This window comes from Camelus dromedarius, chromosome 32 (genome assembly GCF_036321535.1).
Source record: "Camelus dromedarius isolate mCamDro1 chromosome 32, mCamDro1.pat, whole genome shotgun sequence".
Taxonomy (NCBI): domain Eukaryota; kingdom Metazoa; phylum Chordata; class Mammalia; order Artiodactyla; family Camelidae; genus Camelus; species Camelus dromedarius.
Window position 1 is genome coordinate 16,565,811 of NC_087467.1, and position 26,670 is coordinate 16,592,480.

The window sequence follows — 26,670 nt, forward strand, 5'->3', positions numbered from 1 at the left end:
CATTTGCTCCTTAAAATAGTCCAGAAGGAATCCTTAATGTTTGAAAGTGTAGGTTATTGATGGGGAGCGAGAATGCAGCTTTGTCCCTTAGGTTCACGAAACAAATATCATGAGTGACTTTTTTCCTCTTTTTTCTCCCTATGATTATTTTTCAAGGATAAATTCCTGAGGTGGATAATGTTTTGGAAGGGACGGAAATGATGATGAAATAAAGAGCGATTATCTTCAAGAACCCACTTCAGTGCAATCTTTTAAGCAGCACATGTTTACATGACGCTGATCCCTGTTTCCCAGGACGGCGGGCTGGGCGAGCTGCTCCACCAGTGAGGCGATTCGGAGCCTGCTCTGTGGTGTACCTGTCTGGTCACCTAGGAGCAGAATGGAGCAGAACATTCTGCCCCTGGTTTATTGTTCACATTCAGGCAGTCATCAAATCTAACCTACATCTCATTATCTTTCATCTGTTTTAAAGCACTTTCCCATCTGCAGTCTAATCTCATTTTTCTCACCACTACCCAGATAAAGGTGTTATTACTTTCACCATTTCACAAATGAGGAAATTTATGCCCAGAAGACATAAGCAACGTGCTTAAGTTCACATGGAAAATGGATGGAAGACCGTGGACAAAAATTCAGGTTCCACCTCTCTGGTCTATCCATGATGTATGTAATTGTGCAAATTCAAATTTGTCTACGAGAAATAGCCACAGGAAGCACAGGAAGAAAAAGCCACTTCACCCATAGTGATGGGTTTTTCTCCTGGGAGCGTGGCAACTCCGAATAGAGATGTCGCTTCTCAGCCTCTCTTGCAACTACCTGTGGCCCACGGAGTGTGAGCAGAAGGGATGGGGGCAACTTTGGGCTCATAGAAGGACTACATGCTCCGCTCTCCACAGAGCAGAATCTGATGCTATAGCTCGACTGCAGGTTTACTCAGGAAGTGATTTCAGGGAGCAGCAGTGAGGTGACAAGGAGGAGGGTGACGAGGAAGCAGGGACTTACTGAGTTGGCCGCATAGGTGACTGGCGCTCAGGCCCAGGGACCTTATGATGGGGAGACACAAAGGGGGAAATATGATTGATACTCGTCTGTCTGCCATTGGCCATAGTCCACAGTCTCCTACGCCACCAGGTTGCACTTGCTGGATGTCCCAGAAGCCCCAGAACAGAAAGCAGGGAGCTTGGAGTCTAGGCTAAGAGGAGGCATTGCCAGGTTGCAGCTGTGCAAAACTGTGCAGACTGCACAGCTGTGGGCACCCCAGTGGCGGTTAGGTGGGGCTGAGAGGATGTGACGAGGTGCTCAAGACGGCACGATACATCCCCCTTCCTCCTGGCTGAGATGCTGGTGGGGAGCTGTCTCAGACAGTGAAACAGAGCAAACCACCCGGAGGGCTGAGCAATGATACTGGGGGAGCTTAGCGCCCTGGGAATGTCTGAGTAGCCATGTGAACTTGTGCAAAAGAGAGAGAAATAAATATCTTTTATTGAAGTTACTGTTATTTAGGGAGCTAAGATGAGTCTGATAGTCATAAGCTGTAAACATCAAACTGAAGGGATCTGGTTAGACAGTAAATAAAAATTTCAGGTGTCAGGAAACAGTTGGCAGACCCAGAGTCTACATGACAGTGACATTGAGAAGCTCACCACCATGTGGCTCGTGACTCCAAAGATCAGGTCCAACTAGTTAGCACTGAATTACTGAATTCACTGGGTGGTGTTGCCCTCCAAACACAGCCCCGCCGAATACTTTATTAAATAAACACATTCTTGCCTTGGCAAAGTGTATTTTAAGCTGAAACAATGCAAGCACGGGAATTTTTTATTTTACAAATATGATTATTTTATATCACCGATCACACCAATTCTTAAGGAGAATGAAATAGCCTATACGACACAAGCACATCCCTACTGAATAATTAAACTTCGTAGCTAATAGCTAATAACTGACCAAACTCAACGGAGGCTTGAGTAGGACGTTCCTTCCCAGTGCTTAAAGTGATGTAAAGGGAAGTTTGTGCCACATTGTGAAGGAGGAGCTCAGGACAGATAGGGACAAAGTGGGGCAACTTGACCCAAGTGGCATAACCTGAAAGTGGCAGAGCTGGGATCTGAACCCAGGTTTGTTTGCTCAAAAGCCCACTGAAGAAAGCTGTGAGCTCGGATATTCTCAGAGACTTTAGAAAGTCTAAAATAAGTAGTTCAGCTGCCTTGTGCTTACAAGGCAGGGATAGGGTGGGGTGAGGTGAGCTGGGGTAGGGCAGGGTTGGGGTGGGGACTGTAAGGGAGGAGCCCCAGAACTGAGGTGAGAAGATGAGCTGAGTCCCCACACTGCTCCCTGCCTGCGGTGTGAACAGGAAAATGGTTGAGAGTCTCTGACCTCAGGTGCTTCACTGAAAAAATGGCAATAATAAAATGTATGACATAAGCTTTTTGAGAAGTGAAACAAGGTAGTATATGTGTATATAGAAGTGCTTTGTATGATAATCTTTAGGTCTGACCTAATGGCACTACTTCATTCTTTTTTATGGCTGAGTAATAGTCCATTGTATATATGCACTACCTCTTCTTAAACCAGTCATCTGTTGATGGGCACTTAGGTTGCTTCCATGTTTTGGCTGTTGTAAATAGTGCTGCTATGAACATGAGGGTGCAAGTGTTTTAGAATTAGAGTTTTCTCTGGATATATGCCCAGGAGTGGAATTGCTGGATCATATAGTAACTCTGTTTTTAATTTTTTAAGGAACCTGCATACTGTTCTCCATAGTGGCTGTACCAATTTACATTCCCACAAACAGTGAAGGAGGGTTCTCTTTTCTCCACACCCTCTCCAGCATTTATTATGTATAGACTTTTTGAAGATGGCCATTCTGACTAGTGTGAGGTGATACCTCATCGTAGTTTTGATTTGCATTTCTCTGATAATTAGCAATGTTGAGCATCTTTTCATGTGCCTGTTGGCCATCTGTATGCCTTCTAAGTGAAGTAAGTCAGACAGAGAAATGCAAGTATCATATGATATCATTTATATGTGGAATCTAAAAAAATGATACAGATGAACTTATTTATAAACAGAAGCAGACTCACAGACATGGAAAACAAGCTTAAGGTTACCAAAGGGGAAAGGGGGGAAGGGGTAAATTGGGGATTTAGGATTAAGAGATACACACTACTATATGTAAAACAGATAAACAATAGGACCTACTGCATAGCACAGGGAACTGCATTCAAAGTCTGGCAATAACCTATAATGAGAAAGAATCTAAAAATATATATATATTCTTTTAATTCATTCTTTTAACATATATATTACTGAATCACTTTGCTGTATACCTAAAACTGACACAACATTGTAAATCGACTGTACTTCAACAACAAAAATTAATTAAAATTAAATTAAGTTATTTAAAAAAGAAGTGCTTTGTAAACCATAAAGCGCTAAAGTTTCTGAGCATTTACGGTGGACCAGACGTCCTGTTAAACACCATACGAGGATTATCTTATTTAATCACCACTGCAATCCTGTGGGAAACTGCTTTTCCAGCCCATTTTACCGGACTTTGAAGCTTCACCTGCCTGAGGCCGTGGGACCAGTGGTGGGCAGGCTGGTGCTCAGAGGCGGATGCCCGGGGCTCCGGGCCCCTCTCAAGCCCCTGCCCACACAGCTGCCCGCGCACCTGGGCCGCGTGCTCAGCATCTATGCGGTTACGTACCACTGACATAACACAGACGGCTTGTCTCAGATTATAGCGTCCCCTAGAGCAGCAGCATCCCTGGTTTTCCCCTGCTGGGGTTGCCCTGGGCTCCGGGGAGGTGGCACGAACACAGTCAGGGAGGAGCCATCTCTCTGCCCGTGAGCTGCTTTTCACTAAGATGAAGAATACAATTTCTGAACATGGTCTCAATCTTATTCCATTTATCTGGACTTTAATCCCAGTCTTGTACATGTATGGAGTGCCCACATGAGAATAAATTCAAATGTATTTGTTTTCGTGCATTCTAAATGAATCCGAATGATTAGGATTCTTCCCTAAGGCATGCTTCCCCATATTTTGAACATGTAAGTATGAAATAGTTTATGTTTTGGTCTCTACAATTTGACTATGTTGGGAAATTAGGATGTTCACAGTTTTAAAGCAGAAAGAGAAGCTAAATAATGTCTCTCAATTTCTTAGGATTCACTAAATAGTCACGATTTTGCTAAATTCACAAAGACAGGTCTGCAGTGAGATACGTATCCTCGCCTTTTTCAGCCCAACTTGGTCGATGAGTTTGAAGTGTGAGTTTACATCTGAGAGCCAGCTTTCTCCCCTTGCCTCATTCCCATCTGTTATCCTTAAACTATTATTCTAAGTGCCTGTATGAAATCCGCTCTCAGAGAAAGTGGGGAGCTTTAAAATGAACTAACTATGGGCTCCCACTAACACACCTAAGCCTGAAATCTCCCTGGCAGACAAACACTTTGCGTGAGGAGTAACTGAAACAAATACCATGGGGAAACGACCTTGTGTCCATGCTAAGTTTTGTCCCACGCACAGCACTCAGGGCAAAATCAACTCTCATCAATACCAGAAGGGAAAAAACAACATGGATTTCAGATAAGAATGATTCAGGATTTGGAAAGGACTTTGTAGATGCAAAGCAGCAAACGCAGAAGATGAAGGAAAGGAGCAGGACCAGTCATTCCTGGCGGGGAGCCCACCGAGTTTCAATAGATGTTTTCACCGGCATCTGAACGAGAAACCTCCATGAGGCTGGTCAGTTGCCAGCTGGGAAGGATGAGGGGGGACACCATCTCCTCCTGCCCTGAGTGCACCCTTTTCCCACTTAGAGGCTTAGCAGGAGGGAGCTGTAATATGGTTTCTTGTTGATGAAGGGGTTCCTAGTTGCTGCTTCAGAGGAGATGAACATGTCCTATTGGTTTCCTTTGATGTTTTGTTTGCTGACACGACTGCTAAACTTTGAAATGCAGTAGTACTGTAATTTATTGTTCCAATGCATATTGCAGTCATGGAACTGAGTTTTAGTCGAAATCCACATCTCGGAATTTTTTGATGCAGAGCCTTGCTTCATAAAAGGCATGTTTTCTCTACCATCGACTGTCACTTTCAGTTGCTTTCCTCAGTTCCCAATGAGCTGGGGAGCTGACTTCTGATAAGAGTTGTGTCATACGTGGGAGGGGGCACAGTCCCCAGCTATCCTGCTCCCTCTCGGTGCCAAGGACGGGACCCCAGGTGTAGCCTCAAGGACCGTACCTGGATCAGCCCCACTGCCCATCAGGCCCTCTGTTTGCAAAGGGATGCTGGTGGAAAAGGACGAGGATGTAGCAGGCACAGTGGCTGCTCTCCTTCCAAGCTGGTCAGGAGAGAAAATCAAACAGTTCATTGCTACATCTGCAGTATGGGCTGCTCCCATAGCACGGTCTGGCCCTCGGTAAGGAGGTGTGTGCTGGGCCAAAGGAACCGGGCATGACATGGCTCTGAGCCACAATTCAGTTTTCCCTTCGTCTCTGTCCTTTCCTCTGAGAAGTGTCCCTATTACATGAATGCCAGCAGAAGTGGCCGATACAAGGTCTGGACAAACACCACGAGCCCACAAGCCAAGTTCTGCCTGACCTGTTTTCCACAAGACCTGTTTTCTTGGGCTTGCACAGTTACTTTGTTTGTTTTGGGTTTTTTTTTTTTCATTTGAATTTCAATGTCTTTTAAAAGGCCACAAACTCTCCAGGTCACTGCTAATCCCTAAATACGCCCTCCACATGCAGGCTACTTGGTTCATTCTGAGTCACTCACATCCCTGCGGGCTTTTGACCTTTTCCACCTCTGGTGAGCAGAAAATTCTCCTTAGTTAACAGAGGAGTCAGCTTTAGATGCTGAAGTCTCAGGGGTCCTGGAGAGAAGGAGAGAAGGTGGATCAAAAAGTAAAGCAATAGCTTAGTCTGTGAGTTATTTTAAAAATCCAAGTAAGCCACTCCTGGTCCTCTTGGTTCCGCATTTTCTGTTGTGCACCTGAACTTGGGGGCCCTCCGCAAACTGCCTGCAGGGCAGTTAACCACTGGGTCATAAATCCCATGAGGTTCTGCTTTGAGTTTATGTGAACATGGATGTGCCTTTTCTCAGCTTGTTTCAATCAAAGCAGTGCTTACAGTGGGCTGACCTGGGCCCTGGGAAGAGAGGGCATCATTCTTTCAGTGGATGCATTTCATCTCACTCCACCTCTCAAGTTCCAAGTGCCCCGAAGATTCATTCATCTTCCTCCTTCTCCTCCTCACACTTTTCCTTCCTCCTTTTTCTTCTTCCATGTCCATATCCAAACGATGTATAAGTGGAGAGGCTCTTGTTTGGGTAGGAGGGGGAAACATTGTCGATCTTTATTTTTTCACCGAAAACTTCATATTAGATCCAAGTTTGCTAAAGTTCTCCTAGCCCCTGGTCATGTCCTTGAGGTAAAATTAAAGTCACTAAATAAGCACAGTGCGTTTTTTTTTTTTTTTTCGTTTTTGGAAGGAATCAAATTTGCTCAATGGTCAGTCATTTAAAACTATACTGGAACTAGCAAATGTGCAATGAAACAGAAAGCAAAATTCACTTTTTTCAAAGACAAAACACAGGATTTTAAAGACATTTCATTCTTGATGTAGCCTCCTTCCAAATGTTTCCCTGGATCCCAAGGGAGTGCTTTAAATCTCCTTTGCTTTTAGGAGAATCTGGGTGAAAGTTTGAGAAGCAGTGTGAGATTCTGGTAAATTCTTTTCTAAGACACAGTCTGCTTTTGTATCTGAGAGGAGTATTTCCCTATTTGTGGGGTTCATAGAATGAGAAATTATGTAGCCCTTGGCTGGACACTTAACTCTGTTCCTGGGCTTGCCAAAAAGGCGGAGGTTGAGTCACTGGACTGGACTTCACATTCCCGCTCTGAGACCACCGGGATTGTAAAACTGCTGTGCTGAGTCCATTTCTTGTAAATGGATCCACATAGTCACGAATAAATAGTTTAGTTCTGTTACTGTTGGTTTTGGAGGCAGCCTCCCCCCTCTCCGTTATCCTGCTCATGCAGAAGTGTGAAGCACTTGCATTTTCTCTGCTCTGCATTTGTTGGAAAGTAAACAGGCAGCAATAAAGAAACTTTATTATGCATGTTTTCTGCCTTGGGTGGCACCTGGAATTTGCTGAATCTGCTGCACGCAACTTAAATTTTAAAAGGCTCCTGAGCCTCACCTTTTTCACGCCGCTGTGCAAGTCAAATGGAAAACCAAATAATTCGAATAAGCAAGCTGCGTGGGTCCTTTCTCTTACTCTCAACTGACACCAGACCCTGCTGTGGAATTCCAGCACCTCTCCCCCCACCCCATCCAGCTGTTAAGCTTCCATGAACCAGATTTAAACAACCATCTCCTCCCCTCTCCCCTCTCAGACCATCAGCAACTGCTTTAGCATGTTACCTAGGACATCAGGGTACAAAACATGTTCAGTGCAGAAACGAAAGCAAACCAAACGGCTCATAACCCTCGACTTTCCAGAACATCTCATTTACTTTGTGTCTAATTTGAACTTGAAAAGTGTCTTTAAAGCAATGAAGCTGATTTTCACAAGCATTTTATGGCCTCTCTCGAATGCCAACCCAAAACACTTTGCCCAGACTGCTTCCCACTAACTTGTACCCAGAGGGGATGGGGTGACGCAGGATTGAAGAACAAATGTAAATTCCAAACATATTGCTCTGTCTCTCAGTGACTCACTCCTGAAGGGGACCCTGTCTGAGATCCTACAGAATCTTGTTAAATCTTTCCAGGAAAGATGCTTAATTATTGTTAGGTTTAGGAAGAAAATCAATATTCTATCTTTCCAGTGATACTGTGTTTTGGTAATAATCTCAACTTTTGGAGCCGGCAGTGTGGTGGTGAATGAAGCTTTGGCATTGGACTCAGACAGGCCAAGGTTTAAATCCCAGAGCCACCGTTTATTGGCTGTGCACCGTTGGATATGTGGCATACCCTCCTGGGACTCATTTTTTTTTCCATCTGCAAAATGAGAAATGATGACAAGGATTAAACGAGACAGCAGTTGACGGGAACAAGCCCAGTGCTAGGTACACAATCAATGTAAGTTTTCCTTCTTTTTAAAAATCAGATCACAGACTATGAACATAAAGTAACTCCCCACCAAGAGTTGACTCTGGCCGAGGGCGTGGTTTTCTGCTAAGGGAGCTCTTGGTGGCCCTTAGTTGTGACTGCTGATTGCACACATCTGGAAACTATGACAACCGTTTTGCTTTGAGCTCAGCTTGGCCCAAATGTAGCTCTATATAAAGCAGCCTCTATCCTTCACTTTTTCCTAACATATCAGAGCTTGGCTTGAATTTGGGCAGAGCAGTGGGTGTCAAAAGAAATGCACAATGTCTGGGAGGAATTCAGATTCAACTAACAATCACCCAGCCCTATGTGGCCCCTGTAGCAGCTCCTTGAGTAACTGTCCCTGGCGCAGTTCATTAAACACGCACAGTAGTACTATTAGGAAGCTGTATCGTGCCTACTTTGCAGATGTATTGACTGAGTCTGGGAGATTAGGTGACTTTCTCAAGGTCACAGAAATAATAAGGCTTGGGAGAAGAGCCCAGGCTTTTTGACCTGATTAAGAAAGCAAGAAGATTGGCAGGGTTGGATGACGGGCATTGTAGTGTCTACTTACCAAAGCCTACTTTGAGTTGACACCATCTATGCCAAGTGCTGGGAAGGGTGGGTGTTGGGAGGGATGTCCCAGGTAAGTTTTCCTGGATCTTTAGAAACCCTGTGCCCAGGCCCTCTGTCCACTGCGTCACATGTCGACTGGGGCAGGTAGTGAGATCTGGCTAATTAAACATGTCATGTAAACAATATCTGATCACTAATTTTAAATCAATTTGTAAAACACTCCTAGCATAATTTAATCATTTGGGGGGTTTGTTTATTTTGACAATTCAGAAGTATTTTAAGCCCAGCATTAATTGTCCTTCATTCAACCAATATTTATTAATCTACTCAATATATGTCAAGCACTGTTCCAGATGCTTAGGATACAAAAAATTTTTCAATTTAAACTCTCCAAAATGCCCTCTCTTGTAACTGACCCAGTAGTGATAAATTGAGATTTTTTTTTTTGAAAGAATGCTTTAAAATGTCAGCTTTCTGGGTGTTGTTTTGTTTTAATGGTTTAAAAAAATACAGAGCAATTCTAAACACAATTCTTTTATGGGCTTACTTGATGAAGTTGTTCTTTCTTTTCACCTGAAAAGCTTCCATTTGCCTCTTGAGCCTTTGTTCTCAGGAGGCAATTTTGAGTTCCAGCCTGCCCTGCCTTACCTCATCCAAGCAGGGCAGTCAGAGTGTGGGTTTCTGCACAGCCCCCACTGCATGACAAACGGCGAGAGCAGTATGCTGGTAGAGTTTTAATAAAATACCAGACTATCACAATGCAGTATTTCAGTCCCCCTCTCTCCAAATCAAAGTGTACTGAATGACATGCTGACCATTACTCACGTGCAATTATCCTAAGCATGTAAAATCAAAACATTGAAAATAAATCTTACATTTGGATATTGCGTTTCACATTTCAGTGTATGCCAAATATGCTAGTGAAGTTTTTATTGTTGAGGAGTGTAATGTCAGGAGACAAACTCCTACAAACTTTATACATAACTTTTTCAATTTTATCTGTTTTTCATTTATGTCACATTGTGTGACTTTTAATAGTCTCTCCTCCTTTCCCCCCACATTTTATGACAACGGATCAAACTCAATCTTGATTATCCTAAATGTACCCTTAGGTAACCTCAGACCAAGAGGGGTTTTTTGTTTTAATTAGTATGTAAAAGGAGAGGGGAAGAACCCCCAAATTACCCTATAAACCGGGTCCCATGGATTCTGACAAATGGCCTGGAAGGAACACATGCCAGGACGTTACAGAAGACAATTGTGGTTACAGGCAGTTCTCGCCAGCTCGTGTCTCAGCTCATGGAAACTGGGTAATAGCCGAGGGAACTGTGGATTTTAACGTGCAGGACATCTCGGAGATGCCGCGGGCTTAGGGAGCGCAGGAGGGCCGCGGCTGGGAATGCTGAGCCGAGGCCCCGCGCGCGCGTTCCAGGAGGGGGCGCCCCAGCGCAAGCGCGGTGACAGCGAGCGTTAAGGTAACAACTGCCACCGCCGGAGGATGGCTTCCAGCTTCAAGAAGCCAAACGTGGCCTCCACCAGCCACCACCAGAAAAGAAAAGTGGGGCCTAAGCCTGAACTCACCGAAGATCAGAAGCAAGAAGTTCGCGAAGCTTTTGACCTCTTCGATGCTGACGGAAGCGGCACCATCGACGTGAGGGAGCTGAAGGTGGCCATGAGAGCGCTGGGCTTCGAACCCAAGAAGGAGGAGATGAAGAGGATGATCTCCGAGGTAGACAAGGAGGGCACAGGGAAGATCAGCTTCAATGACTTCTTGGCCGTGATGACTCAGAAGATGGCCGAGAAAGACACCAAAGAAGAAATCCTGAAGGCTTTCAGGCTCTTTGATGATGATGAAACCGGGAAGATCTCTTTTAAAAACCTCAAGCGTGTGGCCAACGAGTTGGGGGAAAACCTCACTGATGAGGAGCTGCAGGAAATGATTGACGAAGCCGATCGGGATGGAGACGGCGAAGTCAACGAGGAAGAGTTTCTTCGGATCATGAAAAAGACCAGCCTCTATTAAAATCAGTTTCTCCTGTAAGCAAGCATGTGTAGAGAAGTCGAGTGACTTGCTGGGTTCCCTGCTTCTGTTTTGTGAAACCTTGAGTTAAAGGACAACACTGTCTCTCCTCTTACCCCCAATTTGTCCAGATAGTTCTATTTCTAAATCGCTTGCTCAATTATAGAGTTTTAAAGATGCTTTTGACGTGAATTTTGGTTTTTAATTCCCAAGAGCAGACCTAGAGTAGTTTAGGTTGAATCAAGCATCCAGAAACTTTGGTCCACCCACCATTTGCCCTGCCTTGATGGCCAGCCATTAAACTGAAGGCAAGTTGGCTTCTTGGGACAAACAGCCATGTGGGTCCCTTGTCACTTCTTGGGTCGTCTTAAATTATCTTGCCTCATATATGACTCCTTAAATTCAAGTCATTGTTCTCACTTGATGAGGTGGAATTGCCGGCCGGTCATCCTAGCCATTGCTTTTCACTCGACTGAATAGTGGTTTGAAGGAAAACAGCAAAGCCATTTATTGAGCTCAGGAAAGATACTGTTCTAAAGTATAGGCTGGCCTTTGGCTGGTGTTAAATGGTGCAACTTAGACTATTCTCTGCCTTTAACACATGCAGATGACTCTTCATTTGTGTGCACATTATCTCCTGTGGGTTATCTGGGGGCCAGAGTGTATTCTTGAGTTACAGAATAAAAACAGAATTTGATATTGGCCCAAGCAAAGTCTAATTTGCTTAAGAGATTAAGCCAACTAATGATTTTGAGTAAATATTTACACATGTAAGATCTTAGTTTAGGAAATTGTAAAAAAAAATATCTGTAATACATTTTAAACTACTTATCTGTCCTTGGAAAGATCAACTAGTGTTTCAGTTGTTAGATTAACTACACTAAACCTTGGTCACTTTATTACTGCTTTATTACAAGCCACTGTCTGCCTTCTAATTCTGAGAACATCTGGGTTTCTTATATTTAATTATCCCCCTTCTGGTATATAGTTGGTGCCAGAGTGTTAGGGGTATAAGTTGTTCTGTGTTTTACGATCCCAAGAAGCTGTTCACTGCAGCTGTATGTGTGCTGATACTACTTGTTCTCTGTTATAAATTAAGCCTTTCTTGTTTTGAGATAAGATACCTACCCTTTTGAACATCTACAAATATGAAGTTAGGGGAAATTTCAGTAATATAATTGTGGGACGATAATATAATCTATCTGCTGAGATGGAAGTCTAGACAAATGTTTTGATAACTGGAAACAAAAGTATTATACAGGCAAGATGTTTTGGTCACAACTAAACCTAAATTAAATCTTCATACAAAGACCCATTAAAGTAAATGTTGAAATTCTGGGAAAATCTTCACTTGCTTTGCCAGCAATTTTACCCTTCAGAGGGTCGTGAATCTAATGAGGGCAACGACTACCCTGGGTTTAATTCTCATTAACCGGGACTGATTTGTCAAAGCAGCAGCACTAGCTGAAGTGATGAGTACGTGGGCATTCACTGGAAGAAAGGATTTTGCTGAGGTGGCTGGCACGGTGCAGGGGAACTCTCCCAGGCTGCAAATGCTAGCAGGTCAGGTTCAAGGTCTTCGTGTGGATTCAGGTGCAGTTGTAAGGGGTGCAGGTGCAAGTTGGGCCAGAATCAGTGTGAAGGGCCTGAGCGGAGGGCGAGGGGAGGGGTGTGGCGTTCTTGGAAACAAGAGTCCCTGGCATCCTGTTGGCCAGAGTCTTGTCCCAGGGATCGACATATGGGTCAAGGTAGAAAAACCAGAAACAGAGTTGGCAGAAACTGGGAGAAAGGGTCAGAGCCTCAGCCAGCTGGACTGGGTTCACTCTTAGCTCCTAGCCCAGCAGAGGATAGAAGCAAAAACCGGGAACCGGGGCTGAGGCCCAGCGATCAGGCTGCCCAGACAGCATGGGGTCAATGGTGGAGGGTGTAGCCCAGTACTTAAAGGGTTGCCTTAAGGACACCGTCCATCCCACACATATCCCACTCCAGAATATTTGAGTCCCACTCACTGCTAAGAAGGAACCTCTCAATGCACTTAGTCTTGCTTCTCTATTGGCTTGTGTTCTGGGGGATGGACAGTAAAGTGGGGGCAGGGGGACAACCAGAGCAGGCCTAGGTTGACGTGGGAATTTTAAGAGAAGTTAATCGTATCCCAGTCTTTACACAAGGAGAACACAAAAACTTCAATGAAAATTTATGAACACCTTTTTGCAGATGAGTGAACACAGCTATAAAGGTTAAGAAGAACTGAAAAAGGAATTTACTGGGCTATTACAAATGGTCCCAGTAAAGAAGCAGAACCAAAGAAAGCTGCGTGACTGTGCAGGGAGCTCACTCATAAGCCCTCACTTCCTAATGATACAGGTAGCAGAGGAAAAGCAGAACAGCAGGGCCAAAGGTGAAAACATGAGTCTCAAGGTTGTACTGATACCAACAAAGCCAATGCCTCAGTGAGCAGAGGACTGTAAAAGGGACTTTTTTTTCTCACAGCATCTTAGTCGTGTTTAAAATAAGATTGAGGATGGAGTAAGTCCAACTCTTTAAATTGCTGCAGGTTGGTTTCCATGGAAAGCAGACTCTGAGACTGAGTTTTGTGTGCAGGAAGTTGATTTGAGTGTGTTTTCTGGATCACACGGCTGAGGGGGAAAGAAACCAGGACTGGACAGAGGGAGAAACGGGGCTACCATGTGGTCCCAGCAGAGGCCTCAGCTGATCTCACGGGGGGAGCAAGGCTGACCCCGCAGACCACCCAAATTGGGACAAGGAGGCCGGGCCTTTAAAATCTGTCATTGATTGACAGTCACTGGACATGAGCTGTCCCTAGGAAGAGGGTATGACCTGGAGCAAGGTGGCCGTCCTCAGCCAAGGGCAGTTGATCCCTGGGAGGGAAACTCCATCACAAACTATTAGCTGTCAGGACTTCCGGCACCTGGGGGGCTGACTTCAGTTCTGAAGTTCCGGCCAGGCTGAGACCTGGGCGATGCCCCACACTTTACGCCGTTTAGGTGGACTGGCTTTGTATACGTTCTGGGAGAAGGTGTTTCAGAATTCTGATGGATCTCTCTCCTTGAGGGAAATGTATAAAAGGAAAACTAGAGGGACAAACTACAGCCCCATCACAGCAGCTGGTCTCAAGGCCACAGGTCCTACTCATCACCCCTCCCCCCCACCATGGTGATTCCCCTCAGGGCTTCTGCTAACGTCCGTGCCTCGCCCGGTAGGGAGACCCAGACCCGCATCCCTGAGGAGTCTGAGCCCCCAGTCACCACGCCTTTCCCAGGCTCTGGCTGCTGCCCTCCTCCCTCTGCCCTCCAAACCAAATGGAGGAGCATCTGGAGACATTCAAGTGTATTCCCTGGGCGCCGAAGAACCCTGCCCAAGTCCCACCAGCAGCTCTGCCTCCTCCTGATGACCAGGAGCAGTTCTCATAGTGGTGATTCCTTTCCCTGGCTGCTGCTGCTCTCAGTGTGAGGAAACCACTGTAACTGGGTGGCACATATAGTTTGAAATTTAATGGGACTCACAGTGCCCACTGAGGGCATCATTCCCACTCTGGGAGCCAAGGTCTCAATGCACAGAGCTCAGTGCTGTGGGGCTGGGAAGCACAAATTAAAGAGTGAATGACTGGGGGTTGTGGTGAGAACTACTTCCATCCTTGGTTTGCTGGACCCATGTGTTCTGCCTAAGAGGTACCACCCCACGTAATGGTCATTGATTTAGAGTGTGTACTGCATCCTGGAGGAAAGGCATCCTCACTGGTCATCATGTCCACCATCATGTCCATCATGTCCGATCACTGTCGGAACCCACTTATATTCTAATTCCAGGCCACTTTTCTTTCCACACAAAGTGGATTCTGCTCTATCAGAAATTCTGTCCATTGGGAGGGTTTCCTGTCTCACTGCTATCTTTCTGGTCCACCCTTGAATGTAGTGCAGTGTAACAAGCTGACTTATCCCCAAACCAAGTTCAGCATTTTTACTCCTCCAATAATTAATCATAAGAGATTCCTAAAAGGACCTACTGAAGAGCACAGGGAACTATATTTAATATCTTATAATAACCTATAATGGAAAATAATCTGAAAAGAAGATATATATATTCTTTTGATATATATATATAGAAAAAGAATATATGTATATCTGAAGCATTTTGCTGTACACCTGAAACTAACACAATATTGTAAGTCAACTATACTTCAATTAAGAAAAATTTCTTTTAAACCATGGTGTTCAGCTAATGTATATACTTGAAAGTATAAAGGAGAATCATAAAAATAATCAAAAAGGTGATTTAAACATAGGGTCTGCAAATGCACCCTATTTAATCATCTGTGGTAACATAGTATGATTTTTTCTTTTCCAAGCTAATTATATGTGAAATGGAATGTATTTAGATAGAGAATCTTTAGACTGGCATATTCGATTTTGATTTTAACCACCCAACAAAATTACTTTTCCTATAGAAGAACATTTTATTACTACAGTTGGTGACGATACTTACAGAAAATGTCTTCCTTGTGATGGCTGTTGCCTGATATGTTGACCATCCGAGGTGATGATCTAAAGTGATGTGTGTGATTTTAACAATAGCCAACACATAAATAGCACTTACTCTTTACCACCCGCTACTCTAGGAGCATATATATATTATATATATATTATTTTCTTCATTTTACAAAAGAAGAAACAGGCATGGAGAGATTAAATAATCTGTGCAAGGTTACATAGTAAGTGGCAAAGGGACGATTTGAACCCAGTCTGTCTGACCCTAAGTCTAGACTCAAATTTTATACCCTGTCCCCTACCCTAACTCATTAATTTAGTTTAATCAGCTTGTCAGGACCTGTCCAGTCCAAAGTACGTGTCCCCTTCAAAAGTCATGCTTAACCAATGGTGCTGCTGGCCTCAGAATATCTTCGGAACTCCTCTTTTGGAGACAATCTAAAAAGCTCTGGCATATTCTTCTGAACATTCTTAGGAGACAAATCTAATTCTAGTGAGACTGGGCTTAAGTTTTGGAAATAGCCTCAAGTTATTTGTACTCAAATCTGATGAGCGAAGTGGCTGGAAAAGCTGGATATTATCATTTGAGGTTTAAAACTGTAAACGCCACTGAAATAAAGAGCCTAATTTCTTTGAATGGTTTGTAAACTGGCTTTGAAGTTCCTTCCAAAAGAGAAGCACCAGAAAGGTGGTGACTGAAGACAGCATCATTGGAGCAAGTCTCTAATCACCAAGGCAACCCAGTGTTTTGAAGGAACAACACTCATTGGGATTTGCACATCTGGTGATGTTATTTTCAAAGTTATACACTGCACAGATGCATCTTTTTTTTTTTACAAGAACTGTTTTTGCATTTATTAAGAAATAAAAAGGAGGGGAAAGATACCAAATAGGAGATTTCCATGAATTACGTACTTGAATAACATAGCTCTTCATTAGGTGACATTAGGGAGAAAAGCTAAAGTCTTTGCCAAGTCAGATAGAAGTAACAGGGTCATCAGATAATCTCAGGGCAGCAGTAGCTTCCTAGCGAGACAGACCTAAGCACAGAGCCGATTCCTAGCTGGTTTTTGAGGAAAAATTACTTCTCTAAGCCTTAGTATCTTTATCTGTAAAATAACATCTTGTCAGGATGTTGTCAGTCAGAAATAATTTATATAAAGGGACCTGACACACAGTAGACCAATAAAGGGAAGACGTTAAAAATCATAATTGATGAAGTGTACCCCAAAAGACAAAGTAGATGAATGAGCACGTCCCTCTCACACACAGAATTCAGTAACCTCAGAGAAGTGCTGTCTAAAATAAACCTGCCTACTGATGCAACCTTCACCCCCAAGGACTAATGAGAGGAAGTTTGGGACCCAACGTGGGGTAAATATTTAAAAATTTTATGGCTCCTTAGCAAAGGTAGGCTTGCAATTTCTGTTGGCTTCCCTGCTCTCCAACTACTTCCTCCATCATCCAGAGTTTGTGACTCTGGGGCAGAATCTGGCTTGCACGGGCTCACTTGGCGGCTCCTGGAACTGCCCACAGCCGTCCCTGGTGTAGGTCGGTGCAGCGCACAGCCCGCGGGCAGGGGGAGGCAGAGACCCACTCGTTAAATCCAGCTCCCGGCACTGGGAGCAATTGCCCAGAAGTACCTTTCACTCTGCACACAGGCAACGACTGCTTCCCCCACCCCCACCTTTTTATCTGTCAGAGGGGTGCTTTTCTTCTAATCTGCATTGTGTATATTACTCATGGCCCTGCCATCAGAATGTTCTTTGGTTTGTTTGTTTTTCTTTTTTAACTGAGTTAGGTTGCCAAGTTTGAAAAGTCAAGGATTTTATGCAAGAATCTATATTTCTAGCTTCTCTTGAAAAACGGTTTGTTCTTTCCACAGTAGGCCCACATTCCATCCTGACAACATTTTAGCTGGAGCCAAATGGCCACTGCTCCCTGCAGACCTGGACGGCTGGTTCTCTGCAGGTTCTGAGAGCCCATTAGGTGTCCCACCGGTAGAGCGGGGACGAGGGTCTGGGGTGCGGCGTGGGGGTGAGGGTGGTACTAACGCTCTGGGCTGACAGAGCTGATCGCCACCTAGTGGCACGGATGCCTCCAGGGGGCAGCACTTGCACGCATATGAGTGACAGGTGAGCTTTGACATGCTTCGGCAGGGAGAACTCTCTCTCCTCACCGCTCCTGCCCACTTCACTCCCAGGTCAGGCAGACTCCGTGGTGTCCGGCCTCTCCGGCGTGGGCAGATCAAAGCCGCCCCCTGTTCTTGCTGGGGGACGTGGGGACAGTGGTGGCTACATCTGACAGGCGAGTACCAATGCCGGGGCCGTTCACAGCACTCTCAGTGCAGTTTGCTCAATTCAGCACGGGACGGAACTGTGAAAGGGCCCGGTGATTTCAATCCACGTTCCTGATGGGCCCTGGTTAATGATGTTAATGAAACGAGGAGCCGCATACACTATTTACGGCTAGATTAAGCCGATTACCCGAGTTTAGCCTACTTTCAATGTGCAAATCTTACCAGTGGACAAAGCAATGCACTGTTAGCTGTTTTTCTCCCCCTGGGACTTTTCTCTGGTCATTGAAAACAGGAATCCTAACAAGACCAATTTTTTTACCTGTCTCATTCGAGAACTGGGTTTTCAAACTCCCCTTTCAACATTGATGAAAATCACTTAGTCCCTGACAGTGATTGGGGGAAGTTTCCAGAAATAACGCAGCAGCATAATGTTTGAGAGAGAGATGTGTTTCCCTAATAAAAATGCCATAAATAAAGGATGAACGACCGTGGGAAATGAATTGATAGAGAGAGACATGTCAGAAAGTGGGATAGGAAAAGTCACTTAAACTTTGCGTGACCTTGAAGAACGTCATGGCGATGCGTTCTGCCAGGTCCCTGGGACAGTGGGCTGAGCTATGGCTGTTTCTCAGATCGTACTGTCTTGTCGGCTCCAAGCCTTCTTCCTTGGTCAGCCCGCAGTCTCTCTTGCATCTAAAGGGTTGTCTGAGTTCCTCTCTGCACTTCCCAACCTTTAGGCAGGAGCAGTTAATGAGACAGTCAGTTCCATGGAAGCGTCTCATTTGTAGCAATGGGAACAGAGGTGCCTCTTTGATAATTTAGAATAGTGCTGAGCAGAGGGTCAGATCTCCCTGGGGTGGTGTCACAAACTGAAAAAATGGCTGTGGCACTGCAGCTGTTCCAGATTTTCCATGGGCTCACCTTTAAATTAAAAGAATTTCTGCACTTTCAAGAATTTGAAAACAAAGCCATGTGTGAGAATATGAAACCCGCTCACATGCCCTTGCAAGAAATAGGTTGCATTCCTTTTTCTGCACTTACAGAAAAAGTACCTCCTATTTTTTTTAGAATGCCGTGTATGTAAATGATCCCAAATTAATCTTAAGCATGTGCCCATGTTGTTTTGATTTACTAAACTTTTAAAATATGCCCATTGTTCCCTTTTAACAGCTTTTGGCAACATTTTCAGAAATGGAAATATATAAGCAAATTAGCAAATGAGTAGAATTAACAAGCACCACGCAGCAAGCACTCAAGGTACAAATACTTCTATGATACACAAAAAGCATCAGTGTAGATCTTATAAGCTTTCTTAGGTAACTTCACTCTTCATTAGCAAAGTGCAATGAAATTATATAGAGAGAAGTAAAATAATATAATCACTGGAATAGAATTTTCACACACCTTTAAGTGACTTTGGTTTTGTTTATAAGGGAATTGTGTGCTGTAGTGGAAAGAAGAAAAAGATCTGAGTTAGGTAGAATTTTAATTCTCTACCTTAACAGTTTTGTGACATTGGGCAAATTACTTGACTTCTCTGATCCTTGTTTTATTTACTGTAAGTTGGAGTTGGTAATACTCGTATCACAGGGTTGAAAAGATTAAGTGAGAGTCTGTGTAAAATGTCTAACAGGGTGCCTGACACAGGGTAAGATGCTCAGTTAAGGTAGCTCTCATTATTTGCAGTTTTCTCCAGTGATAGTGACTTAAGATGCCTAAATAAATTTTTTAAAACTTTAGAAATAGTTGATTTTTCAAATTATTTAAATGATGCGGTGATCATTTTGTAATGTATAGACATAACAAATCACTATGTTGTTTAACAGGGACTAACATAGTGTTTAGGTCAATTATATTTCAAAAACAAACTCATAGGAAAAGAGATCAGATTTGTGGTTACCAGAGGCAGCGGGGTGGGGAGGTGAGGGGAATTGGATGAGGGCAATCAAAAGGTACAAACTTCCAGTTACAAGATAAATATGTATCAGGGATATACTGTACAACATGATAAATGTAATTAACACTGCTGCATTTTATATCTAAAAGTTATTAAGTGCATAAATCCTGAGTTCTCATCACAAGGAAAAAATTTTTTTCTGTTTCTTTAATTTTGTATCTATACGGATTTTTTAAAATGAGGTTATCGATTTTCACTAAACTTTTTGTGGTAATCATTACTTCTTGTGATAATGATGTATGTAAGTCAAATCATTATGCTGTACACCTTAAACACATACAGTGCTGTATGTCACTTCCAGTTAAACTGGAAGAAAAGAAAGATGTAATTCATATACCACATAATTCCTTCATTTAAAGTGTACCACTCAGAATTAAATTGGTGCAGCAACTATGGAGAAGAGTGTGGAGGTTCCTTAAAAAAATTAAAAATAGACTTACCATATGATCCAACAATCTCACTCCTGGGCATCTATCCAGAGCAAACTCTAATTCAAAAGGATACACACACTCCAATGTTCACAGCAGCACTATTTACAATAGCCAAGACATGGAAGCAACCTCAGTGTCCATCGAGGGACATCATTGGATAAAGAATATGTGGTATATGTATACAATGGAATATTACTCAGCCATAAAAAGAATGAAATAATGCCATTTGCGGCAATATGGATGGACCTAGAGATTGTCATAATAAATGAAGTAAGTCAGAGAAAGACAAATATCATATGATATCACTTATATGTGGAATCTAAACAATGATACAAATGAACTTATTGACAAAACAGGAACAACTCATAGTCATAGAAAACAAACTTACAGTTACCAAAGGGGAAAGGCCGAGGAGGGATAAATTAGGAGTTTGGGGTTAACAGATACGCACTGCTATAGATAAAATAGATAACAACATGATCTACTGTATAGCACAGGGAACTATATTCAATATCTTGTGATAACCTATAATGGAAGAGAATCTGAAAAAGAATATATATATATCTGAATCACTTTACTGCACACAAGAAACTAATATAACATTGTAAATCAACTATACTTCAATAAAAAATAAAAGTAAAAAAGTATACCTTCCAAAATTACTTAAATGATTTATTCTCAACACCAAAAATGTCACTGACATTTTTGTCACTATCATAAAATTGTCATATTGTGACAATCATAAAAATTAATAATGATTTAAATCATAAGTATTACTTAAATTATTTCCCTTAATGTCACATCACACAGGCAAATCTTAATTTTGGTGACTGGTTTATCTGTTCCTCTTATTTGCAAATGGTTGTCTGGTCTATTACCGCTTGCAAGTTGTTACTGCATACAGCGGTTGGACTTTTTAAAAAAATTTACTTCAATAGCTTTAGCCTTTCCCACCAAGATTCAAAGCAATCCATTTGCCAATTTTTTTCCTAAAAATCTCTCATAAATACTGTATAGTGGCTAAATCTTTCCAGTACTTGCATAAAGGACACATAAATCAGCAATGTATATGATGTTTCTCACTAATAAAAGTTTATCTGGTCCCAGAACCAGGCAGTTTTATTGCATATTGAGTTTCTACAGTTCAGCCAAAAGTTTGAGGATAAAGACTTGCTGCAAAAAGTCTTAAATTGTTCTCAACCATTTTCTCACTTAGCATATACAAAGATTAGCAATGGCCACTGGTACAACAGTTGTGTGTGTGTGTATTCCTCATGGAGAACATTAGAACAAGGGTCTTGCGTTTGACGGAGGAGAAAGCTGGCAAGGTGTCTGGAAATATATCCAGAAACCTGAGGAAATTAGGGGAAAGAAAGTCTTGTTATTTCTTTAAGTGTGCTAGAGTACATTTTGGGTTTACACCTGAGGAACTGATTAGATTAAGTGTTTTTGTAAGGTTTGGAGCTAAGAAAATATAGTCAGTGAAGGGTTTTTCTTAGGATTTCCTCACTGATTCATCAGCAAAGTTAGCAGATTCTAGGTTAAGAAGATTCTATGTTTTACAAAATTCAAGATAACTGTCAAAGAACTAGAACAGCTTTGTCACCTCTGAACAATGCCTCTTAAGGAAGCTATATTATGAGGAATCAAAATCTATATTTCAATTGAGCCTAACTGTAGAGTGACCAGCTGTCCCAGCTGACCTGGGACGGAGGATTTCCCAGGCTGAAGATTTCAGTGCTAAAACCAGGACAATCCTAGGCAGACCAGGATGGTTGGTCACCCTACCCAAGGGCCTCACGTGTATTGTTAGACAGAGGATCTGGATTCTTTCATGCCGCAAAAATCTACCTGGCTGGCCTGACTCTCAATGGTCAGTGGGCTTTTATTCATTGCCTACGGGGCGCCAGTGTCCAGAGATGATGTTGTACAACTGGAGGCCAAACATCTCTAACTGAAACACGCTGTGGTTCTCACCCTTTGTATCCCAGGCTGATAGCACCACGTGGATACTTCTGTGTCCGGATTCGTGTTGCTTTTGGAGCTATCAGACTGAATTCAGAAGGCAAGAAGACCAAAATTAACCTTTCCTATGGATTGTGCCCTGGTCATGCTGTGGTCATCCAAGTTAGATATGAAATCAAGAAACATATGAAAACAGGTCAAAGACTGTAAACAGCTTGCCTGCCCTTCTGCCTACCTTCCTACAAATATTAAGTTAAATGTAGTATATACCCTAATATTGTAGTTCACTTCCACAAGGATTTATTGAATGATAATTCTGGGCCAAGCCCTGTGCTGGGTGCTGGGACTGCAAGAGTGAGTGAGAAACCATCCTGCCCTCAGGAACGTTCCGTCTAATGGGGAGATAAACGTGTGTGGTGGGTCTCTGTTTGCCACCCTCTCCCCCAGATCCATTCTCTACCTCTCCCTGCCTTGCTCCAGGCCTCAAGGATGGATCTCTGTGCGCTGCATCTCTGGGACTGTCTGGCTCTGTGGCTTCCGGTTGAGTTCAGCCAACAGAGGCATTGTTTTGGCTTGACGCTCTGGCCTTTCCTCTGTGACTGGAATTCTCTCCTCCAGTCTCCAGTACGCACAGGGCTCCCATATCCAACAATCTGTTTCCTTACCTCTGCCCACTTCTATGAATAGTCCCTTTATAGAGTTATTTTCATGATTTCATCTGAGTGTGCCTTCTGTTTCCTGTGCAAACTCTGACTGATTCAGTATGTAAGTAAACGACTGAAGTAAAGGGAGGTGAGTGGGGTCACTGAGGTGTGTACAGGGCAAGGCAGCAATAAAGTCCCAGAGAACGGGAATAGTAAATGCTTCTTGATCTGAACATTGAAGATTAAGTAACAAGTGGGAGAAAGACCTGGAAGGGGCAATGTCTAGCATGGAGAGAAAATGAATCATGATGTAGTCATGCAGCGGTTAGCAGGTGAGGGCAGCTGGGGCACTAAATACTCGGAAGGAAGCAATGAGAGAGAGTGTGGAGAGATGGAGAGACAGGCCAGGCTCAGGCCGTGAAAGTGCGCTAAGCAATTCTGTACACACACACACACACACACACACACACACACAATATGTACTGAATACTGTTCTGGGTACTTGGGATTAATTAGACACTAAAACAACAATCTCTCCTCTTAGGAGAACGCAAACAACAAACAATATATATACTATACAAATAAATTATATAGTGTGTTAGAAGGTGGTGGGTTATATTAAAAGAAAAAGTAGAGGGGGACTGAAGACCAAGAATGAGGCGGCAGGAGCAGTTGGCAGTTTTAAAGAGGGGGTGAGGCCTCACTGGATGGGCCGCGGTGGGAAAGTAATTGGTGCAGCCCTGGAGGGAGTCAAGGATGGGGTTACCTGGAGGAAGAGCATTCTAGGCATGAGGCTCAGCTGATGCAAAGACCCCAGGGCAAGATCATGCCTGGAATATTCCAGGAGCATCAATAAGGCCAGTGAAGCCTAAGTGGAAAAGGGGAGGGTAACGGGAGATGAGGGTGGAGAGGTTCAGGGCAGGAAGGTCTGGAAGAGCCTTATCAGCTATTAGAAATGCTTGGAATTTTACTCTGAGGGAGCTGGGGAGCCATCAGAGACGTTTGAACAAGGAGTTGCCTGCTCTGACTGAACTTTATTTTGTGGACAATGAAAATCAGCTGAAAGGACTTAAGGACAGGGATGCCACGTTGGGGAAAAGTACTTAAGATCCTTCTCAAAGTGCGGTCCAGGATGGGCAGCATTGGCATCACTTGGGAACTTGTTAGACATGCAGAATTTCCGGCCCCACCTAAACATACTGAATCAGAATCTGTGTTTTAACAAGATCCCACGTGGCTCGTTTGCATGGGAGAGTTTAAGAAGCACTAGTTTTAAGGATCCATCTGATAGGAGGGTGATGGATGAATTTGAGGCAGGGTGATAAGTCAGAGAGAACAGGGCAGCAGCTGGGATGCAAAGGAGGGGACAAATATAAAGGAAATCAGAAGGAAGGACAATGCCCAGGACAATGCGGACAAGTCCTAGATTTTTTTGTTTAATTTTTCATTTTGAAGTAACTATAGATTCACAGGAGGTGTAGGAAGAAATCACAAAGAAATCCCACAGTCCCTTCCCAGCCTCCTCCAATGTTCACATCTGATACAATTATAGTATAATATCAAAACCAAGAAATTGCACTAATACAATTTATAGTGTTTCCAGATTTTCACTGGTTATACCCACACTCACGGGTATGGGTGTGTGTGTATCTCTTCACCCTAAAGCGGGTCTCTTGTGTGCAGCATGTTGTAGTTTCTTGTTTTATTATCCAATCTGCCACTCCATGTCTTTTGATTGGAGCATTTGGTCCATTGACATCTACGGTAATTATTAATAGACGTGTGTTTATTACCATTTTGAACTTAGTTTTCCAGTTGATTTGGTATTTCCTCTTTGTTCCTTTCTTTTTCTTTTAAAAATTTTGATGTTTTACAAATTCAGTTTTGTTAGTTACTTGAGCTCCTGTACCATGCTGTTACTATTAAGCATAATTGTATCAATGTTCCCCAAAGAGTTTTAAAATTTGCTCTGATTTGCAGAAAGAACATTCTATATACAGCAAGTATCAAAAGTAAAAATGATGAAGGACACGTTTCAGGAAAGCATCCGTGGTACTTAGCACCACCTACTTTAGAGTAATTCCAGGATGGTTTCTTTTTCTTTTCTTTTGTTTTTTTTATTCTACTTTTTAGTGAATTTACACATAACCCATAATGTTCCACTAGTTCTTCTGCCTTCCAGGATCATACTTTCCTTTTACACTCAAAGAAGGATCATGCAAGTCCTTGCCCTATGGTTACAGGACAAACGGCCCTGCAGGTTGGTATTTGGCACCCCTGGCTGAGAGAGGCTGTCCCAGAATATTCCTGAGTCAGCGTCCTCCCTGACAGGACGCTACCCCCGCCTGGCAGACCCAGAAGTGCAAGGAGGAGAGGAAAGCCCCTCTCCTGTCCCCTGTCCCAAGGGCCTGGCTCCTCTCATCCCACAGCCAGGCTCAACTGTAGGCAGATCCAGCACAGAGCAGGAAGCAACCGGAGCCATCACTGGCCCTTCTCCTAGAATGCTCCTGACCACTTCCCTCTTGGGCCCCAGACCTCTGCCCAGAATGCAGGAACTCGGCTTCCCTAAATCACCGTTCTTCCTTCGTGTCACCTCTTCCTGAAGTCCAGGGCCCGTGTCTCTGACACTCTGGCTGTATCCCCAGTCCTGGTTCCCGCTCCCACCCTCCTCACCCCACCCCTGGCCAGGAGAAGCCAAAACATCGGTCAATTGTAAAATCATCCAGAACCTTTAGCTTCCTCACCTCAGGCTCACCATGTACTAATGGCAGACTTTCTTTTTGTATAACCAGAAGGCTAGTGAAGTCTTTTCTCAAATAAAAGAGATTTTATGGAAGATGTAGAGATTAAAAGAAAAAAAAAAGATTACAATAAAAATAAAACTTCAGACACAAACACACAAGGTGATTTTAGGTGACTGCTCCCAGAGTATTCTGCCCAGGAGCGCCCTTGGGCTTCTGGCTCCTTTCCCTCCCCCTTCCTTCTCCCCTCCCCCACCCAGCCTCCCCGCTTGGCAAGGCCAATTACCTTCAGTTCCCACTACTCTGCAGTGCTAATAGAGCATGGGTAATAGTTTTAGTGGGTCTCCTAAAACCTCTTTTCTACCAGCATGCACTCCTCCCAATTGCCTCTTCATCTGCAGAGGATAAATAGCATGCAGGGAGGCGGAGTTTATCAGTTGCACAGTGCAGAATGATGGATGCAATCCCCACCTAAAACACATTGGCTAAGGCCAGGGAACCTTCACCCAGTCCCAGACCAAAGCAGAGTGGGGCTGTGCTGGGCAATCCTGCCCATGGCCACCCCATCCCCGCCTCTCTACCTGGCTTTGTGCCCCAAGAAGGTTGAGCCCTCAGGGGGCATCGCCAGGCCTCATGCCCACTGGGTCCTTGGGGTCCCTGTCCAGGACCACTGCTCTCACCAGGCAGCCCCACTCCTGCTCCAGCTCTCCCTGGGGGCCCCTTCCCCCGTCAGCCTCAGGAGTGATGGGGAACTTGTGCTGCAGCTGGTGAGCACCCGTCCTTAGAGCCGCTTCATCTGAATCATCTGATTTGAAATCTGTTTTCTTCCAGGACCTGACAGACACACAGGCCAAAGCAGGTGATACAAGGCTCTGTTAGGTATTATCTAATCTTGGTGATCAAGGAGGCATTGGGGTTTTTTCTTAATATAGACACAGAACTTTAAAAAGTATTCTCTTTCACCTACTGTAAGAAAAGAGTCAAGGGGTGGGAGGAAGTTATTGCTCAGTGGTAGAGTGCGTGCTTAGCATGCACGAGGTCCTAGGTACAATCCCCAGTACCTCCATTAAAAAAGAGAGAGAGAGTCATATTAATTCATAATTCTGATTTTTTTTTTAAAAGACAACTTCCATGACATTTTGGCTAACGAGTGGCCCAGTACCAAAGCTTGGTGGAGCCTGGGGAGTCCTCTGCCTTCACTGATCCTGGCAATGCTCTTGCCTCCTTTTGAATAAAACTCTGGCAATGGCCCAGAGAGCTTTCATAAGGGCTCCCGACCTATCTACAAGATACGTGTGTAATTTCTTTGCCAATTTTAATATTCTAGTGTGTTATCTTCTTCCAAAAATGCGCAGAATCAGTACAGAAGAATAATTTTTTCCCCTATATGGGGAAAAATTTCAGTTTGCTCAATAAACTCCAT

General features: G+C 43.7%; 2 protein-coding genes across 2 annotated transcripts in view; both read left to right on the top strand.

The window, feature by feature from the left end:
• CLUL1 (clusterin like 1) overlaps positions 1–26,670 on the top strand; it is an 88,560-nt gene that overhangs the window by 36,966 nt on the left and 24,924 nt on the right. The window lies entirely within an intron of this gene.
• On the top strand, positions 9,858–10,888 carry CETN1 (centrin 1). The gene has a single exon (XM_010976675.3). It carries the CDS (start codon positions 10,184–10,186, stop codon positions 10,706–10,708), a length of 525 nt encoding a protein of 174 aa, XP_010974977.1. The 5' UTR covers positions 9,858–10,183; the 3' UTR covers positions 10,709–10,888.